Here is a 12,622-nt window from a genome sequence, read left to right on the forward strand (position 1 = left end):
AATTAATTGTCTTCTTTTCTGACATCATATTTGACAGTGTTATGAGTAAATGAGCAGCTGCTAAAATTAAATTATACCTTCCATTGAATAATATACTTGTTGCTGAAATTCAGAATTGAATTGTGTTTAAAATGAAACTAGGGGAATTTTCTATTTGAAAGAATATGTGGGTTAATCTTTTTGAAAGTTAAGCAGCTTTTGAATTTAGAATAATGTCTCTGATATGTTGATAAATGTGAACTTTTAGGTAGCTAATTTGTTTAAAACATATTAATATGTCAATTTCTATGAGGAGTTATATTTACAACTCAGAACCTACAAACTTTAATTTTAAGGTTATGATATATTTTAGAAAAATTAAGTTGCTAATTTATTCTGACTATAACTTAGCTTACCTTTTAATTATGAATAGCATATCAATAAGAAATTGGTCAGAAGTTTTGTTTGTTAATATATTGGTGACCCAATTTAAAATTTTAGGTACATCCTAAAGTCAGTGGAAATCTTGGCCTATTAACTTATTTAAGCTCAACAGTTATCAATATTTTCTATGAAAAGTATGATACATAATTTAATGTTTTTCAAAACTTTATACTTTTATTATCTATGATAAAAAATAAGGCTTGAAATAAAGTGCTATACATGCAACCTAGGATATTTGTGTCATAAATATGAAATTTAGGAAGCAAGCCTCTGGTTAACATGAGGCAACAGTGCCACCTTTAGTTATAATCCTATACCTACATTTTGGTAAAGATTGCTTACTGAGAGAGCTCTCAAGTTGGAATTGGAGAGTCTTGAGCTGGTAGTACTGTACTTAGTAATATTATCTGCTGTGATATGTAATTAGTGGTTTTGCAAAAGCCCATATAAACTTTGTTATCGTTCTCAGTTCAAGTCTATGAAGAAACAAAACAATTTTTATATGTATATTCCTGTTTCTGTTTACCAAAATGATTGTGATAGGTAAATGTATACTTTGTCTTAAACAAGTATGCTAGCTTGGAAATTACATTAATGTTCAAATCCCAAGCAGTTTTTAGCTCCTGGATATCTATCTATATAAAAGGCTAATATGCAGAGTGTCCCCTAGGGAGTTTGACTGGGAGACCAGGAGTTTGTTCACCATGATGTGCGCTGACCACCAGGGAGTGGCATGGAGCATGGCAGATGACCAGCTGTGGCAGTGGGTGCTGAGGGAGTGATGAAAGGAGGAGATGGGGGAGGCAGGGGAGTGGGAGAACTGCACAGTGGCTGCATGCAGGTGGCAAGGGAAGGAGGAAGTGGGGAGGCGGGGAGGTGGGAAGGTGGGGAACCTTATCAGCCCTGGTCATTGGCCAGGACTAGGGAACCTACCCATGCACAAGTTTTATGCATCGGGCCTCTAGTATAAATATAAGCATTGAATTTTAATAATAAAATAAAAATTACATTCCTGTAAATAAGTGTTGAAATTTACTGAAGACTTCTATCTATTATATGCTGGATATGTGTAAGACAATGTAAGGAATATCTAAAAACATAATGCTAAAGATCCTTTCAAGCTCATTTTTATCAATAGATCCTCTCTGAGCAAGTCCTCTCTGCAAGCAGTAGATTAGTTTATTTCAGTTGTCATTTCCTGTTCAGCTGTTCTAATTACATGAATACATAGTATGGGAGTGGTCACATTTTTTCATAACTTTTGAATCAGTAGGATATTTAGTCCTACCTCTTACTGATATGTACACTCTCAGCACAGGCAGATTCCTTATAAGTTCAGCATTATATTAGGTGAAACTAGGAATTTAAAATGCAGTGTATAACAATATTCTGGCCTTTGGAGAACTTGTAAATCATGGGAGAAAAGGTTACCATGCTGTATGCCATTAAAATGAATCAACATTTTCAGAACTCTATAAATTAACAAAAACTTTACTCAAGAAAAACAGACCAATCTCTTTGAGAGCAGTGAGTTTTATGGTATTTTAATTTGCCCCTGTCTCCTCCCCTGGTCTCCAGCTCATAAGTCGCCTTGAAAACTAACAGCCTGTCTTCCTGGTGTGGGTTAGTAGCCACCAGAAAGAGCAGAATAGAAGTGGATCTCTTTTAAAGTCTCATTCCCAAAAATAAAACAAAACAAAACTGAGAAAAATTGTCACCAACAATTCTGCCTTCTGAGAAATACTAAAGAAAGTCCTTCAGAGATACATTCCTTGGATCACTCCTTTCTGCTGCTGAACGCCGCGGAGTGAGCATCGTTTGAATCCCCCCTGTTGCAGGCATCATGTCTAAGTCTGAGTCTCCCAAAGAGCCGGAGCAGCTGAGGAAGCTCTTTATCGGAGGTTTGAGCTTTGAAACAACCGATGAGAGTCTGAAGAGCCATTTTGAGCAATGGGGAACGCTCACGGACTGTGTGGTGATGAGAGATCCGAACACCAAGCACTCCAGAGGCTTTGGGTTCGTCACCTACGCCACGGTGGAGGAGGTGGTTGCAGCCATGAACGCAAGGCCACACAAGGTGGACTGGAGAGTTGTGGAACCAAAGAGGGCTGTGTCAAGAGAAGTTTCTCAAAGACCTGGTGCCCACTTAACTGTGAAAAAGATTTTTGTCGGTGGTATTAAAGAAGACACTGAAGAACATCACTTAAGAGATTATTTTGAACAGGATGGGAAAATAGAAGTGATTGAAATCATGACTGACCGAGGCAGTGGCAAAAAGAGGGGCTTTGCTTTTGTAACCTTTGATGACCATGACTCTGTGGACAAGATTGTCATTCAGAAATACCATACTGTGAATGGCCACAACTGTGAAGTAAGGAAAGCCCTATCTAAGCAAGAGATGGCTAGTGCTTCGTCCAGCCAAAGAGGTCGAAGTGGTTCTGGAAACTTCGGAGGTGGTCGTGGAGGTGGTTTTGGTGGAAATGACAACTTTGGTCATGGAGGAAACTTCAGTGGTCGAGGTGGCTTTGGTGGCAGACGTGGTGGCGGTGGATATGGTGGCAGTGGGGATGGCTATAATGGATTTGGTAATGATGGTGGTTATGGAGGAGGCGGCACTGGTTACTCTGGAGGAAGCAGAGGCTATGGAAGTGGTGGACAGGGTTATGGAAGCCAGGGCAGTGGCTATGGCGGGAGTGGCAGCTATGACAGCTATAACAACGGAGGAGGCGGAGGAGGCGGAGGCGGCTTTGGCGGTGGTAGTGGAAGCAATTTTGGAGGTGGTGGAAGCTACAATGATTTTGGCAATTACAACAATCAATCTTCAAATTTTGGGCCCATGAAAGGAGGAAACTTTGGAGGCAGAAGCTCTGGCCCTTATGGTGGTGGAGGGCAATACTTTGCCAAACCACGAAACCAAGGTGGCTATGGCAGTTCCAGCAGCAGCAGTAGCTATGGCAGTGGCAGAAGATTTTAATTACTGCCAGGAAACAAAGCTTAGCAGGAGAGGAGAGCCAGAGAAGTGACAGGGAAGCTACAGGTTACAACAGATTTGTGAACTCAGCCAAGCACAGTGGTGGCAGGGCCTAGCTGCTACAAAGAAGACATGTGTTAGACAATACTCATGTGAATGGGCAAAAAAACTCAAGGACTGTACTTGTGACTAATTGTATAACAGGTTATTTTAGTTTCTGTTCTGTGGAAAGTGTAAAGCATTCCAACCAAGGGTTTTAATGTAGATTTTTTTTTTTTTTGCATCCATGCTGTTGATTGCTAAATGTAATAGTCTGATCATGACGCTGAATAAATGTGTCTTTAAAAAAAAAAAAAAAAAAAAAAAAGAAAGAAAGTCCTTCAAGTGGAAACAGAAGAATACTGGGCAGTGAGTTGTATCTACATGAGAAGATAAAATACACCATAAAAAAAAATTTAAAAATTCTTGGAAATGATAAAAAGTGTACCACAACTGATGAAATGCAATGATACCAATGCTAAGGGAAATTTATTGATATAAACTATCAATATAAGCTATAAATGCTTATATTTAAAAATAAAAATGTCCCTAGCTGGTTTGGCTTAGTGGATAGAGCATCAGCCTATGGACCGAAGGGTCCCGGGTTCGATTCTGGTCAATGCCCAGGTTGCAGCTCAGTCTCCTGTAGGGGGCATGAAGGAGGCAGCTGAACAGTGATTTTTCTCTCATCATTGATGTTTCTCTCTTTCTACTTCTCTCTTCCTCTCTGAAATCAATTTTAAAAAGAGATATATTTAAATAAAAATAAATAAAAAGTAAAATGATCTCAAATCAGTAACTTAAACTTTCACCTTAAAAAATTAGAAAACTAGGAGAAAAAGGAAACACTAAGCCTAAACTAAGCAAAAGACATGTAATAATAAATATTAAAGCAGATATGAATCAATTCACTATTTTTCTGGAGATACTAGTCAAGGCAATTATTCAAGAAAATTAACTGAAAACATACACATTAAAAACTAATTACATAATAGTGGTGGTGTATAGCCTTATGGATATTCAGAACCCACTGATTTATAACCTTTAACGGTGAGTTTTTAGTATGTGGATTATTTCTCAATTTTATAAAAGAGTCACAGGTTTTGACAAAAGATCAATTTGTAACCACTTTTTCTTGGATCGCTTCCTTTGTTTCTACATGACATGATTTTATTGTTCTATCAATCACGACTCACTGGTTTCCATTTTTATGTCTCCCTAGCTCATGGAGAGAGACATGAGGAATTAATTTCCATGGGAATCCCAGATTCCCATTTTATTGGTGAGGGGCAGAAATCTTCAGGAGCATCCAAAGTGACAAGGAAAGGCAAAGATAAGTCTTCTGAGAGAGAAAAGACAGCCAAAGAAAAACAAGCACCTCGCTTTGAGTCTCAGGTGGGTGTGGCACTTCCTGTTGGAGTTACTTAACACACTTAGTTCATCGGGTCCCTCCTTGCCCATCGGGTCTCTCCTGAAGACAAAACTGTGAGAAGGTCCACCTCCCTGTTTTCACCAGCCATCTAGGTAGCTTAAGGACAGACCTTGAACACCTCCTGCAAGCAGCCTTCCCTGATTTAGTATTAAAAAATATTAATTTAACTTTAAATATGTAAGACACTGTTTGGAGGTCTTGGGTTTCTAATATTAACATTATACACATCCCACTCTGGAAAAAAAAAAAATTACAGTCTAATGGAGGAGGCGGAAGGTAAACCGTTTTAATTGGAGGCTGAATGTGCAGTGGTAGAAAGCATAGGTCCCTTATCCAGCTTCTTCCAAGAAGAGCAGAGTCCTGAACTGAGTCAATGAGCAAGGGCAAAATCTGACGATTTTTTTAAATTATTAAAGTATGAGATATGAAGCGGGAGGGGTAAGTGTATCAGATGGAGAAAAGCCTTTAAGCCTCATTAGACGCTGGAACTCTTACAGCCCTCCCATCCTTAACCCATATTCCTTCCGGGCCAGTTAGATAATTATAATGATGGGGATAAGGAAGATGTGGGTGGAAAATTTGAGGAGTGTAAGCACAGGCTTAAACATATTCAAATTCAAGTTATTTAAACAATGACCTCTGAACAAAATACCTATGAGGAAGATCTCTTGCCATTATTTGTGATCATTGCTTAAGCTAAGCAGGACTGGGAGCTCAGAGGTTTAAAATGTGTATTGCCAGGGTCATATTTACATTGCAGATCCCTGGTGACTTTTAAAGGTATGCATTTAAAGGGGGAAAGAATAGAGATGGGGAAACCATTCAGAAAAGTGCCCCAGTATTCCAGGTAAAAGAGTGCAAGATGTACTAGGTACAGGTCAAAGAAAGGAAGACTGGGACAAATCAAGAAATATCTAGGAAACACACAGGATATGTAGTTATTCCTCCAAACTAGAAGATAAGGGGTGAGACAAAATGAAGGATATCTCCCAGGTTTCCAGGGGGATTAATTCAATAGGCTGATGGTACAGCCAGTAAAATGGGCACTAACGACAAATGAACAAATTAGGAGATGACGACTCTGTTGTCCCAGACTCCACTTGCATCTCCAAGATTTCATTTCTTAGCTGTTGGAGTCTACACTCCGCAACATGGAGAAGTAAATAAGCCATATCTGATTTCCAGTGGGGCAGGAGGGTGGCCCTGAGGCTGCTGCTCTTCTGTTTGTGCTAGAAGCCTAGCGGACGCAGCCCATCCCCTGTCCATGTCAGCGCAGGACGAGGCAAGTCCCTGCTGCTGAAGTGGTTGCAGCCTGCCTCCCACCATGCAAGAGTCCTATGGGAAAGCAGAGAAGCAAGCAACCGCTTTCCATGTGCTCACCTCCACATTATTGGATGTGGAGGTGAGCGGATCTCAAACAAGCAAAATAAAGTGTAAATGGACCAAAAATACATCATGCACTTAAAGTAGCACTGTAACTTTCCAAGCAACTACAGTTTACATATTGGGGCTTTGAAGATTAGCACTTCTGCTTTGCCAGGACCTAAAAAGTGAGAATTCCTGACCTATTTTAAAAGCACTGTGAACTTTGTTTCAAAGACTGTTCCTGACAATCAGAATGAACTGATTTTACGTTTAGCCCAACGTCTAGGTTGTTGAAATCTTAAGAAAAGAAACGTATCTGATAGTGGCTGGTTAAAACAGACAATTGTTAAACCTCATAACTGAAAAAGGCAGTGCTCAATTAGAAGAGCAGTTTTCCAGGAAAGGGAAGCCATGCTGTAGATGAAGATGCCTCTTTCATCACACAAGTAGTTGAACAAAGCCTCTTTCATCACACAAGTAGTTGAACCACAAATTTTGGAGAGTCATTCTTCTTTTTACCAAATCATAGTAACTCATACTTCAAATGTGAGGCTAAAACATCCCAAAGAAAATAGACATTCCCAGAACAAATGAGAAATTAAAGAGAAATAAAAGGAATGGCTGCCAAAGGAAAGAATTATCCCATTAAATTAAACTGAAGAAGGGAAATGCTGTTCTGCTGATATGGGCCATGTGGGCATCTGGGCTGATAAGAAGCGTGGCTCTGAACCTTCTCGATAGACTGACCACAAGCAGGCAGGTCCCAGTGAGACATCTGAGGCTCATCCAGTTTCCCTTAAACGAAGTACTGCTAATGTTCTCATCCCACTGAAGGTGTCCAAACTTGAGCAGGTGGTTATGTTAGTGGACTTTTCTCTACACAATTCAGTGAGAAGTCAGTCAGAACAGGAAGTGGCAATGAAAGCTGAGTAGGCTATGAGCAAAGACAGAAACACACAGGAGAAAAAGTATTTATCTCTTCCACCAGAAAAGATTGTGAGCACGAGTATTGATGACAAAACTTGGGTATCAGTTCAAACCTTAGGAACATCTGACCCAAAGCTTTACATCAAACAGGATTGAAAAATTGACTTTTCACCTTCTAGAGTTTCCTGAGGGAAAAGGAATGGCTGCCAAGGAAAGAATTATCCCATACTTTTTACTTGAGACAAATTAAGGATGCCACTCTTTAGGCAGCAGTTAGAGAAATTTTGGCTTTAATGGGCTGCATGAATCCATTAAAAGGAAGAGGAATCCTAGTTTGAGCAATCAGTGCTGTAGGAACAAGGGGTGAGGTTGCTCTTCAGACAGAGAAAAAAAGAAGCTGAACTGACTCAGAAGTCAATTCATTAGCTCATTAATTGCATTTGTGGAATAAGCACAGGGACCATTTAAGCTTTCCTGTTGGGATTGTTTCATATGCCCTCCCATAAATGTGAAGAACTTCACATAAAGTTGAAGTCAGGTGAGGCTTCACAAAATGTCGTTGTTGGAAGAGTCAAAATGACTTGGAGCCATGTGCTTTGTGATGGTCAAATGTGGGGAAATACTCTTAAGAACAGAATGGGATACATACTGATGACTAAAGCAGCAAGAAATCGCACACGTCGTGTGGTAGCTGTTAATACCATGGTAAACAGAAGGATAATGCCAACAGCTTTTGTGTTCAGGCACTATGATCATTTTCTTGCAATCAACTCTTACCATGTGGGAGGCTGTTATAAAACGTAGCAGGCCATCAGAGTCTCATCTCCTACTTTGCAGAGTGTGCATTTGGGAAATGATTCCTCGGGATGGAGGATTGCATCTGTATAACCCCTCAGCATTAGCAATGAATTGCTTAAATGTCTTTGGCCAGATGTCCCATTAGTGTGCATGGTAAACCTGGGCAATGGACATCATAAGAATCATATGAGAAATACCATGGCATACACAAGTCTGGAAACCAACCTATCTAATGTTATCAATAGAGCTAAAGGTATAGAAAAAGGTCTTCTGACAACTATTTTACAATAGATTCAGTCTTATAATGCTGAAAACATATCTGTAGATCAGTGTTTCCCAAAGTGTAGTACACATACCCTCAAGGGTACAGGAAGAGTTTGGTGGAGGTACGCGTTGCACCGGAGTTTGGTGGGGATATGCACTGCACCGTGCTTAGCTGTGCCTAATTCTACGTTTTCATGAGTATGAGGGGTACTCAGCGTTATAAAAATTATAGAAGGGGTACACATATGTCAAAAGTTTGGGAAATACTGCTAGATGAAAGTCAAAATGAAAATCTGGATCAGCTGCAGTTGAAAGGTTGAAGTTATAGAAAGAAACAAAGAAGAAGAAAAAAAGAAGAAAACCTTGCAAAAATATTAAGCCAGAAAAACCAATTCTGCAAAACATTAATGATTGGATAAAACTAAAAACTAGCATATATGAAACCTTTAATTCTTTTCAAAATCCTGATGAATATATATGTGCAGTCTCAAAAATGAAAGCCTGTTCAGTAGCTCCACCAAACTTAATAAGGAATTATGGGATTCAGCAAAAGTTAACATTGAAATACTCATGAATTCTGGGGAAACCTGAAAAAGCCAGTGCTTGGACAATTTATATGCTGGGTTCCAAAATTCATATGGAAATTAGGTTTTTATGAGATTAATAAATAACTAAGCTTTAAGAACCTTAATATTTGTCTAGTCAGTTTTAGTTGATATTGGTATTATGTAGTTTGTTGTTTTAAAAAGTATTAAGATACTTGCCAAACAGCAAACTGAAAACTATTATATTATACATTGTATTTTTGCTTTAATCATCATAAGCATGTGGAATTTATGTGATCATTGATTTTGTTTCAGACAGAAAAGCTAATTTCTTCTTAAATTTACATTGCTTATGTTTTCACTAGCATTTAGATTATTTTATAATTCAAATGCTGTCTTTTTCTGTAATATCATCTAAACAGATGTAGAAAAATAATTTTTTATCTATCAAAGAATGATTACATTTGAAATATGAAAGAATTAGATACAGTTTTCACTTCAAATGTTGCTTGTTTCAATAGTTTGGTTCAAAAACATTGGTGGAGTTCCAATCAACTACTTTTCCCCTTGAAACTTCAAGATAATGCTATGTGTTAACTTTTTAAAACGTATTTCCAATTTTTTGTTCACTATTATAAAAGCAATCCTTTTAATTCATTGAGAAAATATCCCTTTAATTAACAAAAATAAAGTGTTGTAATTTATAATAGACAAACTTAAGTCAATCCATAAATTCATATAAGACATGGGGCCTTCCCATACTCCTTCACAGTGTTCTCTTCCCTGATCAAAACTTGATCCCAGAAAAGTTTCTGATAAACTCATATATCCAATAAAAAAGATAGTAACAGTACATGTATTGTGTTTTAAAAGGAAGACATTTTTAAAAATCTAATTTTGATTTAGGTTCTCATCAGAACGTTAGGAGAATATTGTAGGGAGCGAGGTCTTTTGGGGAACATTAAAACCAAACTGAAAATTTTATTCAGTATCTTTCCCATCCCCACTCCCCCTGCATTATGGATAATTATGGGTACTTAACCTTGCATCAGTCTTACCTAAAGTGCCTATGAACCACCTCAGATTCAAGCCTCTCACTGGACCAAACAGACACCAAGGAGCCTCAGTTATCTGGACACTTTTTAAGTCCTATGTCAGTGTGCTTCCAGCCTAAGGCTCATGAAAGTGACCTTATAAAACATCAAAATGTTAACTTTCAAAATGAATATATATCCAGTAAACTATCAGACTTGGAAATGATCAATTATTACTGCCTTCATTTTTTTGAAGAGACGCTGTAAGCCTAATTGACAGTTTTTTGTTTAGTGTTTAGATGAAATGCAACAATCTTAAATATATAATTCAATGAGTTTTGAAAATTGAATTCACCATGTTACCCACATCTCAATCAAGATATAGGACAATTTTCATATTCTTACACAATCCCTCAAACCTCTTTACAATGGATTCTGTCATCCCCATACCTCATCCCAGGCAACAGATTTACCTGTCCTATAACATCATACAAATGAGTCATGCAAGAAGTTTTCTTTTGTGTTCAATTTTATCTCAGTATAACGTCTATCTATAAGATTCAGTTACTATACTGTGGTGTATATAAATTCATCAATCACCATTTATTTAATAGTGTTTCTTTTCTTTCCTTTCCTTTTTTCTTTTTTTTCTTTTTTTCTTTTACTATTACGAAAAAGGCCATAATGAATATTATTGTCCAGGTCTTTTTGTAAATAAATGTATTCATTTCTCTTGGGTAACTAGTTAATAAGGAAATTATGGATCATAGGGTTAAATCTGAACCCTTTTGAAAGAAGGAAAGCATCTGACCCAAAGGTTTTTATTTTATTTTATCAGATACCCACAGCACACTCCCAGCAAGAAGACCCAAATAAACCCTATTGGATTTTGAGATTGGTCACTGAACATAATGAAGCAGAATATCTTGACGTGAAAAAAGATACAGAACGAGCAGATGAGATCCGAGCTATGAAGCAAGCCTGGGAGATGGCAGAGCCAGGAAGAGCCATCAAGGTCACTTGAGTTTGTAGAGTTGTTCTTTTCCTTTTCATTACTAGGCATGAAGGAAGAGCCACGTTGGTGAAGCCACATACTCTTTCATTCTGGAATGGCATCTGGAACTTTCTCAGACATTGGCTGACTCGATGTTCAGACCACATTTGGACACACTGTCCTGATACTCAGATGAACTGTAAAAGCAAAGCATATAATGGTCCGTGTGTTAACCAAACTATGGGTGACTTCATTCTTTAACATAGTCAGTCTTAATACTGTCTATGCTAATGCTCCCAACTAAGACAGCCTAAGACTGCTTTCATGGACTTGGGACAGCCTTAGGCTGATAAAAAGCATGTGCTGCTGCCTGTGGTATAGTATATACAGGGGTGTGCAAAAGTAGGTTTACAGTTGTAGTACAAAAAAATAATATAATAATTAATAAATAACAATACAAGAATGAACTCAGTTTTGCATATTCACAACTGTAAACCTACTTTTGCCCCCTCATACCTCATGTCTCCCTCTCCCTACATTTTATATAAGAATCATTGCCATCGTGAAACAGTATTATCTGTTTCATGTCCCGACTCAGAGTGACTGAGGCAGATAAAAGTGATTCAGAATCAGGAGATTTGGGATTTCAGTGCATTAATTTTAGGACCACTTCTTCATTAGTTCTCAGAAATGGCTATCAAAAACATGGATGGTTTAGAAATTGAATTTATTTGATAATTAACAAGTGTTGGCCTGGTCCCAGCTGCCTCATTCATTCACATTGCCCTGTGTGTTTTTTTGTTTCTGTTTGGGTCTTAAGTACTTTTAAGATGTCTGTACTGTTTGTTGATCATGTTTTTTGTTGTTGTTTTTTTAAATATATTTTATTGATTTTTTACAGAGAGGAAGGGAGAAGGATAGAGAGCTAGAAACATCGATGAGAGAGAATCATTGACCAGCTGCCTCCTGCACACTCCCTACTGGGGATGTGCCTGCAACCAATGCACGTGAATCGAATCTGGGACCCTTCAGTCCACAGACCCATGCTCTATCCACTGAGCCAAACCGGTTTCGGCTGTTGATCATGTTTGTTCCTTAGGCTTATCAGGCTCGTCTGCATTACCTCAGCCGGTTCATGAAGAAAACACCCGATGCCGAGAGCACACCTACAGGTGTGCCTCTGACAGAAAGACCGGATGAAGGTTGGTGAGCCTCCCCGCCTCCCCACTCCCCCAGGCCTCAGGGCCCTGCCCTCTGAAATGACAGGCAGCAAGTCGTGCTTGATAAAAAGAAACCATGTCAGAATCTGTTTTCTTAAGGATGGTGAGAAGTCACATACAATCCTATAAAAGACTAGAAGCCTGGTGCATAAAATTCATGCACGGGAGGGGGGGGATGACTGGGGGGGAGGGGGTGGTTCAGCCAGCCTGTGCCCTCTTCAATTTGGGATCCCTGCAAGATTGGGCCTAAACCAGCAGTTGGACATCCCTCTTGAAATCTGGGACCTCTGGCTCCTAACTGCTCATCTGCCTCCCTGCCTGGTGGCCCCTAACCACTCTGCCTGCCTTCCTAATCACCCCTAACCGCCTCTGCCTGCCTGCCTAATCATGCCCCTAACTGCTTGCTTCCCTCACCCCATGCCAATGTGATCTCACCCCTAACTGTTTGCTCTCCTGCTGGCCTGATTGCCCCTAATTGCCTCTGCCTCAGCCACTGTCACCATAGCTTTGCTGGAAGGAAGTTGGACACCCAGAAGATGTCCTGTTAATTCAGTCTAATTAGCATATTACCCTTTTATTAGTACAGATAGATATTTATTTTCACCAAGCA

At 39.0% G+C, this 12,622-nt stretch overlaps 2 protein-coding genes and 1 pseudogene across 2 annotated transcripts in view; all 3 read left to right on the forward strand.

Moving 5' to 3' along the window:
• ADGB (androglobin) overlaps nt 1-12,622 on the forward strand; it is a 112,059-nt gene that overhangs the window by 84,654 nt on the left and 14,783 nt on the right. Inside the window, exons 30-32 of the mRNA XM_045572888.1 lie at nt 4,656-4,828; nt 10,637-10,813; nt 11,892-11,994. Of these exons, the coding sequence (XP_045428844.1) occupies nt 4,656-4,828; nt 10,637-10,813; nt 11,892-11,994 (453 nt within the window). The remainder of the gene's footprint in view (nt 1-4,655; nt 4,829-10,636; nt 10,814-11,891; nt 11,995-12,622) is intronic.
• Nucleotides 2,179-3,721, forward strand: LOC118705303 (heterogeneous nuclear ribonucleoprotein A1-like). Its single transcript, XM_036413851.2, has one exon. The coding sequence runs from the start codon at nt 2,267-2,269 to the stop codon at nt 3,395-3,397; it is 1,131 nt and encodes a 376-aa protein (XP_036269744.1). The 5' UTR covers nt 2,179-2,266; the 3' UTR covers nt 3,398-3,721.
• Nucleotides 5,126-8,793, forward strand: LOC118705420 (annotated as a pseudogene).

Source organism: Pipistrellus kuhlii, unplaced genomic scaffold, assembly GCF_014108245.1.
Source record: "Pipistrellus kuhlii isolate mPipKuh1 unplaced genomic scaffold, mPipKuh1.p scaffold_m20_p_5, whole genome shotgun sequence".
NCBI lineage: Eukaryota > Metazoa > Chordata > Mammalia > Chiroptera > Vespertilionidae > Pipistrellus > Pipistrellus kuhlii.

Bases quoted from the DNA above. Each gene is read 5' to 3' on its own strand.
- LOC118705303 (XM_036413851.2), top strand. From the start codon at position 2,267: ATGTCTAAGTCTGAGTCTCCCAAAGAGCCGGAGCAGCTGAGGAAGCTC.